This window comes from Myxine glutinosa, chromosome 2 (assembly GCF_964187855.1).
Source record: "Myxine glutinosa chromosome 2, kmMyxGlut1.1, whole genome shotgun sequence".
In the NCBI taxonomy this organism is placed as follows: domain Eukaryota; kingdom Metazoa; phylum Chordata; class Myxini; order Myxiniformes; family Myxinidae; genus Myxine; species Myxine glutinosa.
In genome coordinates, this window is record NC_136262.1 from 204,908,891 (window position 1) to 204,931,314 (window position 22,424).

The following is a 22,424-nucleotide window of genomic DNA, read 5'->3' on the forward strand; positions in this document are numbered from 1 at the left end:
TTATAAAGCAAGAAAGCAGCCTTGTTAGTATCAGATTGAACTATAAGTCCTATACACAGGATCTACTAGGTCTATACCGTTCAGGAATATGCTATCACAGATCTTCATCACTGTCCTGAGTGTCATTTTTGGCATTACAGTCCGCGTCATTTTCGCAGTCACTTCCACACAAAGGTCTGTGCAAGCCAGGTTGTGTCTCCTGCATGAACACCTCTGGGTTGTGCAATGGGCTTTACACTGACATCTGACCAACTCTACAATGGCCTGTGGTGCAGGTGGAACCTTCGTGTTGGTAGGTAGTATCTCACCATGGTCCTTCTGAGTTTAAAATTTTGGATTAATTTAAATGCCAACATTAATTTTTTGATTCCTCATGCTCTGAATATTCCAAAAATGTATAGTTTTGCTTCTCTCCAAAAAATTTGAACGAAAAAACATCGTGAACCTGACGATACCGCGTGCTCTTTTGATAAGCTATTGAGGATACAAAATTAGATGTTTCCTACTTGTCTGGTTGTGTGATAAGCAAATTCCATACAAAACACAGTGCATGGAGTCCCGGGTAATAAAGGGATTCTATTCCCAACAATGTTCATCTGGCAAGTAAATTGAACGGCCAATGTTTGATTTACCGGGTGAACAGTCAGGTTCACTATGTCAATAAATTATATTTCGTTCAAAATCATGGTAGATTAGCAAACCTATACATTTTTGGAAAGGTTATAGCATAAGGAAACTAAAAATCAATGTTTACATTTGGAGAGATACCTGTATGGCGGCCATTTCGGATTTTCAAAATGGCCACTGTAAAATACATATTTTGTTCTATTTCTGCCTCTAATTACCCTAAAAACTTTTAAAAATATACTAAACCTATATTTTCAGGGACAAGGAATCCAATGAAAGTATCAAATTAGTGCTATGAGGAATGGTAAGACACGAATCAAAGGTTTTGAATTGCAAAATACTGTCTTTATATTCGCGATAAGTTGCATAATCAAATACATGTTATCATTTTGTACAGGCAGTTAATAACATCAAAATGTGTCACAATAATTCATATCACCAAACATACACAGGCAGTCAGCAAAATCATATATACACGTGCAGTCAGTATAACTTCACATCTACACAGGCAGTCAATGACAAAATATACACAGGCAGTCAATGGCATCAAACATACACGATTACAGAATATGCCATTTAGAGTTCGTCATCACTGTCCTGTGTGTCGTATCCGACAATATAGTCCGCATCGTTTTCACAGTCCGTTCCACACAAGCAAAGGTCGGTCAAATTGATTGGCAAATCGAATTGGTCGAATGGTCGATCGAATCGAATTCGATGAATCGAATCGAATCGAATCGATCGAATTGGTCGAATGGTCGAATGGTCGATCGAAGCGATTGGTCGAATGGTCGAATTGGTCGAATGGAATTGGTCGATTGGTCGAATTGGTCGAATCGAATTGGTCGGAATTGGCAAATGTAAGCATTGATTTTCAGATTTTCCATGTAATAACGTTTCCAAAAATGTATAGTAAATGTATCATTTACAATAAAATGTAAATGTATTTTCCAAAAATGTATATTCCAAAAAAAAAATCTACCATGATTTTGAACGAAAAAACATAGTGAACATGACTAGAATCAGAAAATAATTCGAAATAATGCTGGACTTTGGAATTGTGCAGCAAAATGGTAATCTTCATCCTGATGAAGCATTCACTTACATAGTACATATATATATATTGTTACGGTACGCGGTTAAGATGTTATTTTGACCGAGCGGTGGTATATTACCGCGACCGAACAGTTATTCCCCAACTCTAACACCCGATTTACCCCAAACTTTGGCTGGATCGCGCCACCGCTATTCAATCGGGAAAACTCTAAAGCGACCGAATACAAAGAGGAAAAAAAAGGAATAAGACGAGAAAACGTACAGAAGAGTAATTGGATTTATTATTTACACATATAATCAAGAAGAAAGCAGTCACGTTTATTTACAGACGAGATTAGATACACAGTGCAACGCTAGCTTACCTACAGTCTTAATTAACCCAGGGACAGAACAAACAAAAGACAGACTCACGCGGGGAATGCTGACAGGAATCGCAGGAGGTGGGTGGCTGGAGGTGAACGCTTGGTGGAGCCAACGCGGAGCTTGGGTGGAGCTGAACGCTTGGTGGAGCCAACGCGGAGCTTGGTGGAGCCTTGGTGGAGGTGAACGCTTGGTGGAGCCAACGCGGAGCTTGGTGGAGCCTTGGTGGAGGTGAACGCTTGGTGGAGCCAACGCGGCTGGTGGGGGGTTGGTGTGACGGGTTCTCTCTCCTTCCCTCACAAGCTTCAGGACTCTTTCTCTCTCTTTCTTAGTCCCACCCAGTCCAACAACTTCCTCTCTTGCTTAGTCCAACTCAAGGCCTTCCTGTCTTCTGATCTCCTCCCTCCTCGACTCTACTCAAAGCGCATCTCTCTTCGGAAACGCCCCGCCGTGGGTTATATAGGCCCCGCCCCTCAACCTTTGCGAACCTCCCCCAAACGTTCTCTCTCCGCCCTCTAAAGCCAACCCCTCGTTCTGGGTTGGTCGGCAAGGGCTGGTTCACTCCTCCCCTCTATGACGAGGTGGGGACCCGCCTTTCTTCCCCAACCCTGCCTCGTGGTCAATGGCGGATGAAGGGAAAACCGCCCAAAATGCAGTTGGCAATTGACGAAAAGGGGGAACGGAGGTTTTTGGGAATGGGAATGAAGGGAATCTATCTCTTTCACTTGGTGCAATGGAGTACTTCTATTAATGGGAGACACAGCCTTACCCTAAAACACAGAATAAGATATAACTATCGAACAGGGGTATTCTATGATTGGCGGACGTGTATGCTTGTGGACTAATTATGGGACGCCCTTTTGACCTTTACACAGCTCCGGAGGCAGGAGGCGCAGACTCAAGCAATATTCATCACCAATTTACCACAATACAACACAATCAAAAAAATACAGTCCTCATATCCGCAACAATATATATATATATATATATATATATATATATATATATATATATATATATATATATAATATTATATATATCTATATATATATATATATATATATATATATATATATATATATATATATATATATATATATATATATACAGATAGATAGACAGATAGATATACAGATAGATATATAGATAGATAGATAGACAGCTAGATATACAGATATATATATATATGTATGTATATATATATATATATATATATATATATATATATATATATATATATATATATATATATATACAGTCACATGAAAAAGTAAGTACACCCCATGTAAAGTTTTGCCTTTTTCAACATATTTCAACATACAGCTATTTGATCTTCATTTCAACAATATTGATAGATAAAGGTGATATAATATAACAAATATCATGAAACATTTACATTTTGAAGTCCGTTGTATAATTCAAATAAACATAAATGCAAATTTCGCATGTGGAAAAAGTAAGTTCACCCCTACATTTATCACTACTTCAAATACCTAACATTAGAATCAGGTGCACCAGCTCAGGTGAAAATGATTAGAACATCGTTAGCGAGGATCTTGGAGGAACCTGTCTTATTTAAACCTCAGACATTTAGTTTGGTTTGCTCTTTGTTGTTGAAGTGTGCGGTGTCACCATGCCTAGATCAAAAGAGCTCTCTGAGGCCTTCAGAAATAAGGTTATAGATGCCTACGACTCCAGGAAGGGATTTAAAAAGATCTCCAAACAATTTTAAATCAATCATTCAACTGTCCGGAAGATCATCTCCAAGTGGAGAAGATTCCAAACAACTGCCAACTTGTTCAGGCCAGGCCGCCCCTACAAGTTCAGCCCAAGAGCAGACCGCAAGATGCAGAAAGAAGTCTCGAAGAACCCCCAGAATGTCATCACGGTACCTACAGGTAGCTCTTGCCACTGTTGATGTCAAAGTGCACGAGTCTACCATTAGAAAGAGACTGCACAAATTTGATCTACGTGGGAGGTGTGACAGGAGGAAACCTTTGCTGTCCAGAATGAACATCAGGGCAAGACTAAAGTTTGCCAATGAACACCTCGGCAAAGACCAGCACTTCTGGAACAATGTGCTCTGGACAGATGAGTCAAAGGTAGAGCTATTTGGCCACAGTACCAGAAGACAAGTTTGGCGAAAACCAAAGACAGCATTTGACCACAATAACTTGATACCAACTGTAAAGCATGGTGGTGGAAATATTATGGTTTGGGGCAGCTTTGCTGCTTCAGGGCCTGGGCAGCTCACTATCACAGAATCCACTATGAATTCTTCATTGTACCAGAGGGTGCTTGAGGATAATGTGAGACCATCTGTCGGAAAGTTGAAGCTCAACTGAGGGTGGACCTTGCAACATGACAATGACCCTAAACATACCAGTAAATCCACCAAGGAATGGCTGAAAAGAAAGAAATGGAGGGTTCTGGAATGGCCAAGTCAAAGCCCGGATCTAAATCCCATCGAGATGTTGTGGGGGGATTTGAAACGAGCTGTGCATGCAAGAAACCCCTCAAACATCACACAGCTGAAAGAATTTTGCATGGAGGAGTGGGAAAAATTTCTCCCAGTCGATATCAGAGACTGGTAGACAGTTATAAGAAACGCCTACTTGACGTTGTTTCTGCCAAAGGGGACAATACCACCTATTAAAGACAAGGGTGTACTTACTTTTTCCACATGCAAAATTTGCATTTATGTTTATTTAAATTATACAATGGACTACAAAATGTAAATGTTTCATGATATTTGTTGTATTATATCACCTTTATCTCTCAATATTGTTGAAATGAAGATCAAAATAGCTGTATGTTGAAATATGTTGAAAAAGTCAAAACTTTACATGGGGGTGCACTTACTTTTTCACGTGACTGTATATATATATACAACAACAACAACAGGCATTTTATATACTAGCTGAAAGCACCAGGCGTTGCACGGGTTATTTGTGATTGTATATAAATCACAAAATTTGCATTTATGTTTATTTAAATTATACAATGGACTACAAAATGTAAATGTTTCATGATATTTGTTGTATTATATCACCTTTATCTCTCAATATTGTTGAAATAAAGATCAAATAGCTGTATGTTGAAATATGTTGAAAAAGTCAAAACTTTACATGGGGGTGTACTTACGTTTTCACGTGACTGTATATATATATATAACAACAACAACAACAACAGGCATTTTATATACTAGCTGAAAGCACCAGGCGTTGCCCGGGTTATTTTTGAATGAATTTACTACTATAATTCAGCTTTTACTCGCGGCCGTAGAAGATTGACTACTATAATTCAGCTCAGCTTTTAATTGTGAAATGGGCCCAGCCCGGCCGATGCGGCCTCGACCGGCCTCGCCACCTAGCCTATAACCTTCCCGGGGCCTGTCCCGACATTTTTGGTTCTTTTTGAATGAATTTACTACTATAATTCAGCTTTTACTCGTGGCCGTAGAAGAATGACTACTATAATTCAGCTCAGCTTTTAATTGTGAAATGGGCCCAGCTCAGCCGACGCGGCCTCGACCGGCCTCGACCGGCCTCGCCACCTAGCCTATAACCTTTCCGGGGCCCGTCCCAACATTTTTGGTTCTTTTTGAATGAATTTACTACTATAATTCAGCTTTTACTCGCGGCCGTAGACGATTGACGACTATAATTCAGCTCAGCTTTTAATTGTGAAATGGGCCCGGCCCGGCCGAAGCGGCCTCAACCGGCCTCACCACCTAGCCTAAAACATTCCCGGGCCGGTCCCGACATTTTTTTGTATTAGAGGTTTCCTCCTATCTTTCACCGTTCAGGAGATTAGCTTGCGCAGACAAACAAACAAAAACTTTCTTTTATAATATAGAGAGAAGACATATATATATATATATATATATATATATATATATATATATAATCGTTAGATTAAATAAGACGCGGACGTAGCTTCAGGACGTCGATCTTTAATTGTCGACAAGCTTTCGACCAACAAAGGTCTTCTTCTGAGTCTACAAAAACAGCAGGCATGTATATCAGTCAAGTATGTATGGTGATATGTGTGTGAGATGTGTGATGTGTGTAGAAAATGCATACAGAAGGAAGAGCCACGCCAAAGTTCACTCACCAGCCCCAAGTTCAACGGAAGTGACCGTTTGCGTTACAGTTAGGGTGCACGTGCATATACAAATATAGAGATATACATACATAAACACACAAGCATATATTCATATCCCATTTATATTCATATAATATATTTATATATTTATATAAATGACATATAAAGGTAGAATGAATGAATGAATGAATGATGAATGAATGAATGAATGAATGAATGGGTTACGGTTAACAATTTGATTGGGTTGATGTGGGAACATGCTTTAGTCATCAAAATTTATGCCATGAGGGACTTTTGTCCGAAGTTTGTGTATCCAAAAGGACTCACGTTTCAGAATCGTGGTGTGTGATCGATTTGTGATTGATTCAATGGCAGAGATCTGAATGTCATTTATAGAGTGATCCGGTTGATTAAAGTGTATCGTGTAAGGTAGAGATTTGCCCTGACTGGTGTGGAAGTTATTGATTTCTGACCGGGTGTTATTAAATTGTGTGTAGAGTGTATTTTCAGTTTTTCCAACATATTGTTTGGTGCACTTTTGGCAAGTGATTAGGTATATGACCCATGTAGATTTGCAGTTCATATAGGAGGTGATGGGGAATTTTTGTCCAGTGCTAGAACTACAGAATTTGTTTCCTTCTAGTAAATGCTTGTGAATAATACATTTGTTTGCTGTGCATTTATAGAAGCCAGGGATCCTAGTTTCTTTGTTGTGGGGCTGTGGGTGCTTTGCTTTTACCAAGAGGTCCCTGAGTGTCCGACCACGTCGAAATGATGTTAGTGGAGGTTGAGGAAATGTGGTGCCGAGTGTTTCTGATTGATGGAGGAGAGGAAGGGCCTTATTCAGAATACTTGGCAATTGGGATGAGGTAGCAGAGTAGGTGGTTACCAGTGGGACACGGTTAGTTGCAGGTTTGGGTTTGTAAGTCAGAAGGTCTGCTCTCGGTATGTGTTTTGCTCGGGTTATTGCTTCTTGCACAGAGTGAGGGTCATAGTTTCTTGCAATGAAGTGTGTTTCTAATTGGCAGAGAGAAGTTTCTTCTGCCATTTTTGTTGAGCAAATGCGTCTTACTCTGAGTGCTTGACTGTATGGTATGCTTGCAATTGTATGTTTAGGATGAGATGAAGAAGGGAGAAGGTAAGAGTGAGTGTCTGTTGGTTTGGTGTATAGTTCTGTTTCGAGTCTGTTATTTTGAAGCGTGAGTGATGTGTCTAGAAAGTGAACTTCGGACTGTGAGCTGTCGAATGTGAACTTGATGGTCGGATGAATCAAATTTAATTCATTTTGGAATTGTGCGAGACTACGGGGGGATTTTGACCAGATGAACTGCATGTCATCAATATAACGTACCCAGGATTTTTCCAAGATGCCGTGATGAGGTTGTGCATTGATCTTGGCCTCTATCATTCCCATGAAGATGTTAGCGTACGATGGTGCAACAGGGGTACCCATAGCGGTACCTTGAGTTTGAATGTAATGTCGTCCGTTGAATTGGAAATTATTCAGTTTGAGTGTCAGTTCTAATAGGCGCATAAGGTCTTGATGGTCTGCATAAGGTCAGCCCTCGATACACGACAAGTCCCAATGCCACCTACTCAAGACCTTATGCGCCTATTAGAACTGACACTCAAACTGAATAATTTCCAATTCAACGGACGACATTACATTCAAACTCAAGGTACCGCTATGGGTACCCCTGTTGCACCATCGTACGCTAACATCTTCATGGGAATGATAGAGGCCAAGATCAATGCACAACCTCATCACAGAATCTTGGAAAAATCCTGGGTACGTTATATTGATGACATCCAGTTCATCTGGTCAAAATCCCCCCGTAGTCTCGCACAATTCCAAAATGAATTAAATTTGATTCATCCGACCATCAAGTTCACATTCGACAGCTCACAGTCCGAAGTTCACTTTCTAGACACATCACTCACGCTTCAAAATAACAGACTCGAAACAGAACTATACACCAAACCAACAGACACTCACTCTTACCTTCTCCCTTCTTCATCTCATCCTAAACATACAATTGCAAGCATACCATACAGTCAAGCACTCAGAGTAAGACGCATTTGCTCAACAAAAATGGCAGAAGAAACTTCTCTCTGCCAATTAGAAACACACTTCATTGCAAGAAACTATGACCCTCACTCTGTGCAAGAAGCAATAACCCGAGCAAAACACATACCGAGAGCAGACCTTCTGACTTACAAACCCAAACCTGCAACTAACCGTGTCCCACTGGTAACCACCTACTCTGCTACCTCATCCCAATTGCCAAGTATTCTGAATAAGGCCCTTCCTCTCCTCCATCAATCAGAAACACTCGGCACCACATTTCCTCAACCTCCACTAACATCATTTCGACGTGGTCGGACACTCAGGGACCTCTTGGTAAAAGCAAAGCACCCACAGCCCCACAACAAAGAAACTAGGATCCCTGGCTTCTATAAATGCACAGCAAACAAATGCATTATTCACAAGCATTTACTAGAAGGAAACAAATTCTGTAGTTCTAGCACTGGACAAAAATTCCCCATCACCTCCTATATGAACTGCAAATCTACATGGGTCATATACCTAATCACTTGCCAAAAGTGCACCAAACAATATGTTGGAAAAACTGAAAATACACTCTACACACGATTTAATAACACCCGGTCAGAAATCAATAACTTCCACACCAGTCAGGGCAAATCTCTACCTTACACGATACACTTTAATCAACCGGATCACTCTATAAATGACATTCAGATCTCTGCCATTGAATCAATCACAAATCGATCACACACCACGATTCTGAAACGTGAGTCCTTTTGGATACACAAACTTCGGACAAAAGTCCCTCATGGCATAAATTTTGATGACTAAAGCATGTTCCCACATCAACCCAATCAAATTGTTAACCGTAACCCATTCATTCATTCATTCATTCATTCATCATTCATTCATTCATTCATTCTACCTTTATATGTCATTTATATAAATATATAAATATATTATATGAATATAAATGGGATATGAATATATGCTTGTGTGTTTATGTATGTATATCTCTATATTTGTATATGCACGTGCACCCTAACTGTAACGCAAACGGTCACTTCCGTTGAACTTGGGGCTGGTGAGTGAACTTTGGCGTGGCTCTTCCTTCTGTATGCATTTTCTACACACATCACACATCTCACACACATATCACCATACATACTTGACTGATATACATGCCTGCTGTTTTTGTAGACTCAAAAGCAGACCTTTGTTGGTCGAAAGCTTGTCGACAATTAAAGATCGACGTCCTGAAGCTACGTCCGCGTCTTATCTATCTATAATTCCAGTAATCTCTGTGTGTATGTGTGTGTGTATGTGTGTGTGTATGTCTGTGTGTCTGTGACCGCTGTTTCTCGACAACCACGGGTCCGATATACTTGAAACTTGCCAGGTATATTGCTGGGGACCTGAGGATGTGCTTTTCAAGGTTTCATATTAATCGGACAAGTAGTTACCGAGCTATGGCGATTTAGCCGTTCGCCGTTCGCTTTGGCTTTGCGAATGGACCAAACCATTTCATGTAAATAGAGGGGGGGGGGGGTTCTACCGTACTCGCAAGCCGTTCGCTTTGGCTTTGCGAATGGACCAAACCATTTCATGTAAATAGAGGGGGGGGGGATATAATTTTAGATATATATATAGTACGGGCATGCCCTAGTTTAATCTAACGATTATATATTCAATACAAATGAGACGCCTCCTTGCTCGTACTTTGGAGTTTCTACTATTTCTTACAGTTATATATATATATATATATATATATATATATATATATATATATATATATATATATATATATATATATATATATATATATATATATATATATATATATATATATATATATATATATATATACTGGCTGAGGTACCCGGCTTCGCCCGGGTTGAATAAGAATAATACAAATATATGATGAAAAGAACATGTATATTTTAGAGCAATATCACAGCACATTTCCTATATGACGTTTTGTCAATAATTGTCAATTTCTCAAAACCTCTTGGCATACAACATTTCTGGTTTTCTTACTTGGTGCCAAGACATAAAGGTTTTCCAACCCTCGAGCAGCCCACGTTCAGCTGGCCATGGGAAATACCCGGCATTGCCGGGCGGGGGAATGGAGGGGAGGTGGAAGGGGAGGGGGAAGGGGAGGGGGAAGGGGAGGGGAGGGGAACGGGGGGGGGGGCGGGGAGGAGAGGGTGGGGAGGGGAGAAGAGGGGGGAGAGGGGAGAAGAGGGGGGGGAGGGGAGAGGAGGGGGGGGAGGGGAGAAGAGGGGGGGAGGAGAGAAGAGGGGAGGGGGAGGAGGAGAGGAGAGAAGAGGGGGGGATGTGGAGGGGGAGGGGGAGGGATGGGAGGGGGAGGGGGAGGGATGGGAGGGGGAGGGGGAGGGGGAAGGGGGGAGGGGGAGGCGAGGGGGGTTGAGGGGGAGGGGAGGGGGAGGAGGAGGGGGGAGGGAGAAAGGGGGAGGGGGAAGGGGGGAGGGGGAGGCGAGGGGGGTTGAGGGGGAGGGGAGGGGGAGGAGGAGGGGGGAGGGAGAAAGGGGGAGGGGGGAGGGGGAGGGGAGGGGGAAGGGAGGGTGAGGGGAGGGGGGAAGGGAGGGTGAGGGGAGGGGGGAAGGGAGGGGGGGGTGGGAGGGGAGGGGAGAAGGGGAGGGGGTAGGGTGGAGGGGGCGAGGGGGAGGGGGGAGTCAAGTCGGAAGTCATTGTCGTCAATTGAATGTCGCATTTATTTTTTATTCCCTGTCAAATGGCATTGGTCCCGCATTCCGAACCCGGAAGTCGGAAGTCATTGTCGGCAAAGTTGAAAAATTAACGTTATGAAATACGCTGATGACGTCATAATTTTAAAACCCGAAGGTTTTTAAAACATTTAAGGTGTGCTGTAGTTGCTCTGGGACGTACTGATTCCGAATATGAAGTTGAAAAATTAACGTTCCGAAATACGCTGATGACGACATAATTTTAAAACGCGACGTTTTTTTTTTTTAGTTGAGATTTTATTCGAATTCGAATTCGATTAAATTTCAACTGTTGGAAACAATAATTATTTCAATTTCCAACAATTGAAATAATTATTGTTTCCAACAGTTGAAATTTAATGGAATTCGAATTCGAATAAAATCTCAACTACCATTTATTCGTTCTTGGCGCGAAAAAATGGCGCGCATTTTGTCATTATGTGCGACTTTACGTCACTCCCACGGACGTGAAAACATTTGTTTTCCTTAAAAATATGTTTAAAATAAATACAATAGTACATAAATTAACAATAAAAGAAGCTAAAAAACAATTTAAAATACAATAAAAAGCACATTAAAATATATAAATATGTACGTACAGTATACTGTCGTACGCGCAACCGCGGGATCGGAAAGGGGCAATGTCGCCGCCACAAACTACACCATGGAATTGCAGCTGGCGCGGTTTTTTAAACCATTGATATTAAAATGCAGAGTAGCCTATAACCACCAGGAATTTTATGCTGATTCCGAATCTGTGTCTAAAACTTTTCTCCGATGTGTAGTTCTTGAGTTATAAGCGGACATCCAGACAGACACACACACACACACACACACTCCTCCTTTTATATATATATATATATATATATATATATATATATATATATATATATATATATATATATATATATATATATACATATATATATATATATATATATATATATATATATATATATATTATATATATATATATATATTATATATATATATATATATATATATATATATATATATATATATTATATATATATATATATATATATATATATATATATTATATATATTATATATATATATATTAGGGTGGTCCTCAAATGTAAACATTAACTTTTCTAAAGTGCTTTTCCATTTTTTTATTACACCTGTAGAGAGAACAAATTGGGTAAAATTTCATTTCATTTTGAAAACTTTTACCACTGTCACATGGCCCCTGCTAATCTGCTAATCAGCACTATACAGAAATTATTTCGGTTTGTTTCAGTTATGATGGCGAGTGCAAGTACTTCAAGAAGAGCAACCAGAAAAAAGAACCATGTGTGGCTGATAGGCTGCCATATTGAAAAACTACCAGAAACTCGGCTCCCATCTTGGCAAGAGATTCTGCAGCGATACTTTAAGCTACATCATGCGGAGAAATTGGATATAAGCAGTGCCGCAATAACTGTTGTTCGTGAGACATTATGCATCTGAGAGAAAGCACGGATCCCCACTGCAGATGAGCGGAATATCATTGCAAAACTAGAGAGAAAAGTAGAACAATACAGATCCATCCTGAAAGGAAAGAGCCGGCGATCTGTCCCTGAGATAAAGAAAGAAGAGCAGTTTCAAACCGGTCTACGTGACTTATTTGACATTGCTCATGTTGATGTCCTTGATCTGATCAAAATACCAGAGGACTGTGAATTCCTTAAGGCACAACGGGAGCCAGGTCGATGGGGCTTTATGGTTGGTGTTGACAAGGTGCTAGCAGGAAAAGAGGAGCGGACACATCAACGCGACAAGGTGTTGACTGAAAGAGAGCAGCATGAAAAAGAGAAGAAAGCAGCCCGAGAGTAGACTCTTGAGCTAGCATCATCAACAGACAGCAGTGCTGAAGCCAGTGATCATGACGACTCTGCTGTTCTATCTGCTTCAAAGAGGCAGAGCCGAAAGCATGCAAGTAGCATTGTTACACCGGACCTAACAGCAGCTCTCAAACGCACCAAGGTTAGCGATCGATCAGCTGTTCACATCTTGTCAGCAGCAGCCTCTGCTCTGGGACACGACCCTTCAGAGTTGGCCATCAACCACACATCGATCAGGAAATCCAGGCGGATCCAACGGAAGACAATTGCAGGTGACATCCAGGCATCCTATGCTCCAAACACAAGTCTGGTGGTTCATTGGGATGGCAAGCTCCTTCCAGACGATGGGACTAAAAAAGTTGATCGCCTTCCTGTCATTGTCAGTGACCCACAAGGAACTGGAAAGCTTCTGGGTGTGCCAAAGCTGCCAGCAGGAACTGGACTAGCAACAGCTGCTGCTGTTATGCAATGCCTCGGAGAATGGCATTTGCAAGACATGGTGGCAGGTATGAGCTTTGACACGACAGCCAGCAACACTGGTTCAGCACTTGGTGCATGCACTATTTTGCAGCAAAAGCTTGGACGACCACTATTACATTTTGCATGCCGGCATCACATTCTGGAACTAGTGGTAGAGGCAGCAATGGCAGCATTCAAACCATTTCTTGGTTCATCAAAAGGACCTGAGATAGCCGTCTTCAAGCATTTCCAGTCAAACTGGAATTCCATTGACCAAAGCAAGTTTAAGCCAATGATGCCTGATGACCTGGACTCTGTAGTTTCAGGTGTATTTTTAAGTTGCAAAGAAGATGTCGTTTCATTCTGCATCCAGAAACTGGAATCGGGCCAACTACAAGATGACTACCATGAACTTCTTGAGTTGACTATTTTTCTGTTTGGTGAGCGTCCTCCGAGAGGATTCAGGTTCATGCAGCCAGGAGCCATGCATCGGGCAAGATGGATGGCCCGTGTGATTTATGGAATCAAGATCTACTTGTTCCGTGATCAGTTTCGACTGACCCCAAAGGAACTCAATGGCATAAAGCGTTTTACAGCATTTGTTGGAGCAGTGTATACCAAAGCCTGGTTCAGCGCTCCATCTGCTATTGGTGCTCCCGCTGGAGACCTAGCTCTCTTAAAAGCACTCATTTTCTATCCTGATTCAGTGATTGCCGAAGCCACCAGCAAAAAGCTTTCCAATCACTTGTGGTACCTCAGCGAAGAACTGGCAGGACTTGCTCTGTTTGACGATAGTGTTGAGCTTGATGTCAAGCGAATGATAGTAGCTGCTCTTAAAGAAGAATGCCAAGAGAATCCTCAACCACGGGTACATGTGGATCTTACAGCAAAAGAAGCCATCGCTGCCACGACTGTTGTAGATTTTGTTACTTCTGCGTCACTGCGAATTTTTACTGCATTCAAAGTCAATACTGACTTCCGAGAAAAGGACCCTGGTGAGTGGGCCGATGACCCATCATTTCAGTCATCACAGCAAGTCTTGCGCGGTATTGCCACTGTCAACGACTTTGCAGAACGTGGTGCAGCATTAATATAGGACTACAATCAAGTCTTGACAAAGGATGAACAGCAGCGCCAGTACCTGTTGCAAGTTGTTGAGTGGCATCGCCATCAGTTCCCCGACGCAAAGAAGATAAGGAGGAAATAATTTACCACAGAACTTATTAATGAGGAATCAATGGTCTGGAGGACTCTTACTCTGTGTGTTTATGATGATTGTCATACATTCTTACTGATTTGGGATTACATCTGAGTGTTAGTTTATTAAAAACAATTTTGTGTGTCGATACTGAAACATTGTAATTTTCAACCCATGTGTGACGGTAGTAAATAAGGTCGTATAGAAACTATCTTTGGCACATTTCATTTTTTCACAATAAGGAACAATTGTAGCAACAAGCACCTGAAAAAAGTCCAATTTTATTTTTTGGTGTACATTTGAGGACCACCCTAATATATATATATATATATTATATATATATATTTATATATATATATATATATATATATATATATATATATATATATATATATATATATATATATATATATATATATACGTATATATATATATATATGTAGTGGTAATGTTGACGTTGTGGGCTGTTAGCGTTGACGTTGTGGGCTGTTGGCGTTGACACAGTGGGCTGTTGACGCGTAATCAATGGAGGTCCGTGGTTCGAGTCCCGTATTAAGTCAGAATTTTTCACACTTAGCTCCATGCAGGAATTTGATTCCTGTTTATAAAAATTGAGTTAATCTTCACTGCACTTCTGTATATACACACATACATATGCATAAATATACTTACGCTAACATTTGGGGTCTGCCCATTAGTCACGTAAGACATCGGCCATTATAAAAGCTCGCAGTGTTAAGTGTGTAAAATTCTGAGGAGATTACGGCTGGCTCAATAGCGCAGTGGGCTGTTGACGCGTAATCAATGGAGGTCCGTGGTTCGAGTCCCGTATTAAGTCAGAATTTTTCACACTTAGCCCCACGCAGGAATTTGATTCCTGTTTATAAAAAATATATATATATATAAAAATATATATATAATAGATACTGGCTAAGTTGCAGTCAGGGAAAGACAGAACCACCCACTTTTCAAAGCCAGTCAAGTACTACACGCCTAGCCACATCATTAGTCAGCCTACATAGGGGCTTCAGCAGTCTTTTGGAGAGCTAATCTGCAGCATACCCTTTGGGAAAACGACTCAATCCATGGATGCCTTTCTGGCTCTCTGGTCGACATCGCTATTGAGAGATGCCCTTTTTATAATAATAAAGGGGGAGGGGAGGGGTGGAACGGAACAAATTCCAAACAAAACTAAGCTCTTTGTACTTCTGTCCCAAGACCAAAGGTACACAGTTGAATAAAGGTTGTCAAAAGAATGCACATGCACCTTGCCCTTATGTCAACGGTCATTATCATATGAAAACACATACATCCGGGTCAGTATGATCAAAATGGATTATCATACTAAAATGTTTTCAGTTTGGGGTGCACTCTCTTTCCCTGACACCGGCATACTCTCCTATTTGCCAGACACCGGCGCACTATCCCATGTCCCAGCGAATGGCGCACTCTCCCATGTCCCAGCCAACGGCACACTCTCCCATGTCCCAGCCAATGGCGCACTCTCCCATGTCCCAGCCAACGGGCACTCTCCCATGTCCCAACCAATGGCGCACTCTCCCATGTCCCAGCCAATGGCGCAATCTCCCATGTCCCAGCCAATGGCGCACTCTCCCATGTCCCAGCCAATGGCGCACTCTCCCATGTCCCAACCAACGGGCACTCTCCCATGTCCCAACTAATGGCGCACTCTCCCATGTCCCAGCGAATGGCGCACTCTCCCATGTCCCAGCGAATGGCGCACTCTCCCATGTCCCAGCGAATGGCGCACTCTCCCATGCCCCAGCCAACAGCGCACTCTCCTATGTCCCAGCCAACGGTGCACTCTCCCATGTCCCAGCCAAAGGCGCACTCTCCCATGTCCCAGCCAACGGGCACTCTCCCATGTCCCAGCCAATGGCGCACTCTACCATGTCCCAGCCAATGGCGCACTCTCCCATGTCCCAACCAATGGCGCACTCTCCCATGTCCAGGCCAACGGGCACTCTCCCATGTCCCAACTAATGGCACACTCTCCCATGTCCCAGCCAATGGCGTACTCTCCAATTTCCCAGCCAAAGGCGCACTCTCCCATTTCCCAGCCAATAGCATACTCTCCAGACACGGGTGCACTCTCCTTTGTTTAGGACACCGGCGCACTGTACTTTTTTGGAAAACAGGAACTAATCAACCCCTAACCCAGATACCTTCAATCAGCCCTTAGCTTTTGCTATTTCCCCCGAAATCCAGCTTCTGTAACTCCACCCTCAATCAGCTGTTGGCATGCCGCCTTTATCAGCTGGGCAATTTAACATAAATCACACCAAATGGGCATTCTCATTCCAAGGTGTGCACCACATCATTCCCAACTGCATGTAAACAATCCCATTGTAGAGTTTTGGTTTACCTGGGAAAACTGTGGAAAGAGACTGATAGCAACAGGCAAGGCCAGGCCGAAAGCAGCTGTACACACTAGAGCGTGCAATGGTAAATGAAGAGCAGGCCACACTTTTAAGAACTTCCTCCTGTGGGAACAGTAAATATGTGGTCATGTACATAGTTGTGACAGGTACATGCGCCTTCCCCTTCCCCCCTCTCCCCCAACCGCCTCTGCCCCCCTCTCCCCACAGGGCAAACATTCCCAAATAAGAAACAAAAATAGATAAAGTAAGGCTAAAGTGCTCTTCCATCAATCAACAATGAGAATTGTATTATCTTCTAGAATAATTCCAGATGATATTCTTTCACCATCTGCATGTTGCTGTTATAAATGTGTTCAACAAAAAGCTGTGGTTTTACAATGATTACTCACTGACCATCAATACCTTCAAACATAACAGGGAAGAAAAGAGGAAACATCAATCAGCCAAAATTGCTGCTTTTCCATAAGGCCTGGGTAAGTCGGTTCAGTAAGGCATGGATTGCTGGATACAATATCTTTCCCTTTAAGAACATCATTAAAAATGTTCTCCATGTTTGTTTGACATATGGAAAAATCAGTGGTAATGCAAGACACGGATAAATGTGACGGATAAATGTGACTTGAGTCCGAATAGAGAAATGTGTGACATGCTACAGGATAGAGTCAGAATAGTGATTGGCCTAAAAAATTCCCAATTTTATTTCATGTCAAATTATACCACGATTAATGATGTTCAATGGTTTTCAGAAAAAAATGTGTTTGGGTTCCCCCTTAATCTACCACGTCACGAAGATTGGCACTGTATGATCCGTCTGTTGCTTTTTTAACTTCAATCTACTGCGTTACAAGATCGACACGGTATGATCCGTCTGTTGTTTTTTAAACTTTAATCTACTGCGTTACAAGATGGAGACGGTATGATCCGGCTGTTGCTTTTTTAACTTTAATCTACTGCGTTACAAGATCGACATGGTATGATCGGTCTGTTGCTTTTTAAACTTTAATCTACTGCATTACAAGATCGACACAGTATGATCCGTCTGTTGCTTTTTTAACTTTAATCTACTGCGTTACAAGATCGACACGGTATGATCGGTCTGTTGCTTTTTAAACTTTAATCTACTGCGTTACAAGATGGAGACGGTATGATCCGTCTGTTGCTTTTTTAACTTTAATCTACTGCGTTACAAGATCGACACGGTATGATCCGTCTGTTGCTTTTTTAACTTTAATCTACTGCGTTACAAGATGGAGACGGTATGATCGGTCTGTTGCTTTTTAAACTTTAATCTACTGCGTTACAAGATGGAGACGGTATGATCCGTCTGTTGATTTTTTAACTTTAATCTACTGCGTTACAAGATCGACACGGTATGATCCGTCTGTTGCTTTTTTAACTTTAATCTACTGCGTTACAAGATGGAGACGGTATGATCGGTCTGTTGCTTTTTTAACTTTAATCTACTGCGTTACAAGATCGACACGGTATGATCCATCTGTTGCTTTTTTAACTTTAATCTACTGCGTTACAAGATCGAAACGGTATGATCCGGCTGTTGTTTTCGTATATTTAATCTACCACATCAAGAAGATCGGCACTGTATGATGCCCGCCGGAGCACTTCTAATGCCTTCACTTGCACTAATAGAGATAGCTCTGGAAAGGACCATTCATGGCACATTTCACCTCCGGATTTATTACAACACCACAGTCTTCATGCTCCCCCACCTGTAATCCTATCCGTCTGCTGCGCGGACATTACACAGGCTCTACTACTGATGTTAATTACTCGGTTTTTATTTATTACCCACGCCAGAGGAGAGGGTATTGCATTTGGGTCCGTTTGTTTGTCCGTTTGTTTGTATGTATGTTTGTCCGCATAAAACATGAGAAAGTGTTTCACTGCAACCATTGGTCCGATTGACACAAAAGTTTCACCATAGGAGCACCTTCTCCTGCAAAATTATTATAATGATAATTATGACGTCATAGGTCAGGTGGAATGGGCACCATCTTGGAAAAACTGACAAACCTTGCACCTCTATAATCTCAGAAACCACTCCATGGAAAAAAGATTGAAACATGGCTTATTGCCGAGTACTTCACACGGGGAACAACATGTATTAATGATGATGTCATCCGTGCCATCATCATGACGTCATAATTAGACAAGTAGAATACTTGATATGATCAGTTTTGAAATTTCTTCAGCGTGATCTACACAAACATTGTATGTGAGAATTGAAATGATGACCTCATCAGTCACGTGGTTTGGCAGCCATATTGGATTGAAATGAAAAACTTTTTCTAGAACAGCTTAATAGATGGATGAGCAACTCCACACACATGCTCTACTAGCCTTGAGGAATAATGTTTGAAAACGATTAGGTCGTAGGTCACATGGTCTGGTAGCCATATTGCATTTAAGGAAGATATTCAAAAAATTGTTTCTCTGAAAGCGCTTATCATATCAATTAAAAATGTTACAAATATCATCTCACACCATTGCTGCATATAATGTGATAATCTATCTATAATTCCAGTAATCTCTGTGTGTATGTTTGTATGTTTGTATGTTTGTATGTTTGTATGTATGTATGTATGTATGTATGTATGTTTGTCTGTGACCGCTGTTTCTCGACAACTACCGGTCCGATATACTTGAAACTTGCCAGGTATATTGCTGGGGACCCGAGGATGTGCCTTTTCAAGGTTTCATATTAATCGGAGAAGTAGTTACCGAGCTATGTCCAAAAAACGATTCAACCAATCAGAGAGCAGCGAGCTATCACGTGTGCCGAACGTGGCGAACAGACTCTGCCTCGGACGGCACATTTGAGAGCGTATTCATTTATTTCACGTTGGAAAACTATGTTGCCGTTAAACTATGTTTTAAAACTAATTAAAACTAATTTGCGATTCATCGTAACTGTGATTTGCGACCTTCCGGACAGTGAAGACTGCACTTCCGGCAGCCAATCACAGAACGCGTTGTTGCGGTTGTGAGAGCGAGCCGAGCCGAGCGCGTGCGCCATTACGGTTCGTAATTCGATTTCTTCCGGAGAAAATAATAATTTCTCGATTTCTTATGCGCATTATTTCTCCCAATTCAGTCAGAGCGAAGGGCGGAAGCGAAGAGCGTTGTTTTTTTTGTTTACGGGCGTACGGGCGGGGTAGAGCGTACGGGTAGCGTTTTTTTTTTTTTTTGGCAAGGAACGGGCACCCACGTACGGGCATGCCCTAGTAATACAAAACAGCATCATGGGTCACGTGGTTTGGCAGCCATCTTGGATAGAAAAACTAACCTTATCCGAAACACAAAATACCACAGAAAATACACACAAACAAACATGTCCTGGCGAGGATCTGCAATCTCTGATTGCTCTTGTTTTATTATATTTTGCATTCCCACGTTATCAAAACAAACTTTGCGTGTAAACGATCTGCCTCTGGGCTACCAATACATTTTCGATTCTGACATAATATTTCACTACATATTGCATTGAATTTCCCCGGGAACTTCAGCTAGTAAACAATAAATTCACTTCATGTGGCAATTTAATACCTTCAATTAAAGCACTAACATCCACTTCCATGAACCACTTAAGGAATCCTTTTACAAAACAGCTGTCAAATAAAATAATATAAACTTCAACATGAAAAACAAACATCATAAAACAGCATATATTCTTTGGAAATACCAAATGAATCATTAAAAAAAAAGAAGATCCCTCACAGCATCACCTTCATTCGACTCATCTGGAAAATGAGTCATTGTATTGCCTCATAGCACAAAGCAAAAAAGCAATTTCCAAAAAGGTTTTAACTCGTGGAAGTCGAATTCTTCCTGACTGATGAAAGACTAAACAAGCATGGAAATGGTGATCTACATCATCAATAAATAGTCAAATTGAACCTAATAGAAATATCCTCAATAGAAAATCGATAGCACCCTAAAGTAAAACTTCTAAATATTTAACATCCTTGACAATCACCTTACTATCTGTAGGCCTAGTGTTGGCTTAATGGTCAAGGTAGCTGGCTTGAGATTTTAGGGTGTTAAGTTCGAGCCCCTGTCGTGCTGTTGAATTAACACCAGGTGGGTTGACTCAACCTGACCATCCTTCCAAGGTTTGGCAAAATGAGTACCAGCTTACAGGTAACGGGGGCACTGCATCAGCGGTACAGCCATGTCCCCAGAAAACGATGCAGATAGGTAGCCACAGATTACATTAAAAAAACCCACCACCACCTTACTAGCTGTCCTCACTAGTCTGTCTAATTTCCTTCTGTTATCTTGAGATAAAACCCATAAAATACAACAAAATGTTACAACAGATTGGATTGCAGCCCGATAAAACAAAAACAGAATCTCCATGTGAACATTAATACACTTAAAACCCCTTAAAAAGTATGAGCTGATTACATGTACAGCTTACATTCTCTGTGTTACTCTTCCAGTTTAATTCATTATCAATAAAGGTTACTAAATATTGAAATTCTAAACAATCCCAACATTTTCATTCAAAATCGACAATGCTTGATCATTTTCCCTGCTGTTCCTGAAAGCAAAAACAATTTCCTTTATTTTCCCTACAATATAAGGACATGGTGAATTTCCTAGCACTAACTTAAGAAGGAATAAACATCGTCTCTATACCCTTTGTCATCATTGTTGAAAATCCGTCCAGCAAAAAAAATTATCATATGCACATTTTACCATAAAATATGAAGATAAGCCAGGGCTAATACATTCGAAAACACTCATTAGAAGGTAAACAAAGCCGGTGATAATATACATCCTTGCAGAGTACTGGTATTGTACATAATATAATCAGAAAATGTATTAGCTTACTATAATTCACCAAATGTCTGTCTGTCTGTTCCCAGGTACCACAAAAACGGCTGAACCGATCGCAACAAAATTTTGGGTGGGTAATCCTGGGACCCTCTGGAGTAAAATAGGCTATATTGTTTTTCCAATTTTTTCCCAATTTTCCAATTTTTCCAATTTTCCAGTTTTTCCAAACACGATGGAATAATATTTACTGATATGAACAGTGATGTGGCTTTTATTGAAATTCTACAAATACTGTTTAGATTTTGATGATTTGCCTGTGATATGATTTAACAATTTTAATGGATGTTTATATGAATTGTTTAAAATAAAAAAGCCTTCAATTTCTGATATTTTGCCTTTTCATTTTGGCCTCCCAATTGAAGCCCCACCCGTAGGGCGGGTACCGTTGCGAGTCCAAATTAACCTTGTGTTGTCCATCTGTCAAAAAATTAATTAACCCATCTTACTATAATTCACCAAATGTCCGCCCGTCTGTCTGTCCATCCATCTGTCCGTCCGTCCGTCAGTCTGTCCGTCCGTTCGAAGGTACCGTCCGTTCGAAAAATGGCTGAACCGATTGCAACGATATTTTGGGTGGGTAATCCTAGGATCTCCTGGAGTAAAATAGGCTATATTGTTTTTCCAATTTCAGCTTTGGCCTCCAGCATTTTCAGGTTTGGACTCCCGTATAATGTTATTTTCCCAGGTGCTGCACAAACGGCTGCACTGATCGCT

At 41.2% G+C, this 22,424-nt stretch overlaps 1 protein-coding gene across 3 annotated transcripts in view; it reads right to left on the reverse strand.

Moving 5' to 3' along the window:
* Nucleotides 1–22,424, reverse strand: part of SFXN5 (sideroflexin 5) — a 548,869-nt gene that overhangs the window by 131,331 nt on the left and 395,114 nt on the right. For all 3 annotated transcript variants that reach the window (XR_013622453.1, XM_068106421.2, XM_068106422.2), the window contains one exon: nucleotides 16,835–16,952. Coding sequence is in view for 2 of the 3 variants with exons in the window: in XM_068106421.2 (XP_067962522.2) it covers nucleotides 16,835–16,952 (118 nt within the window). In the remaining variant the exon portion in view is untranslated. The remainder of the gene's footprint in view (nucleotides 1–16,834; nucleotides 16,953–22,424) is intronic.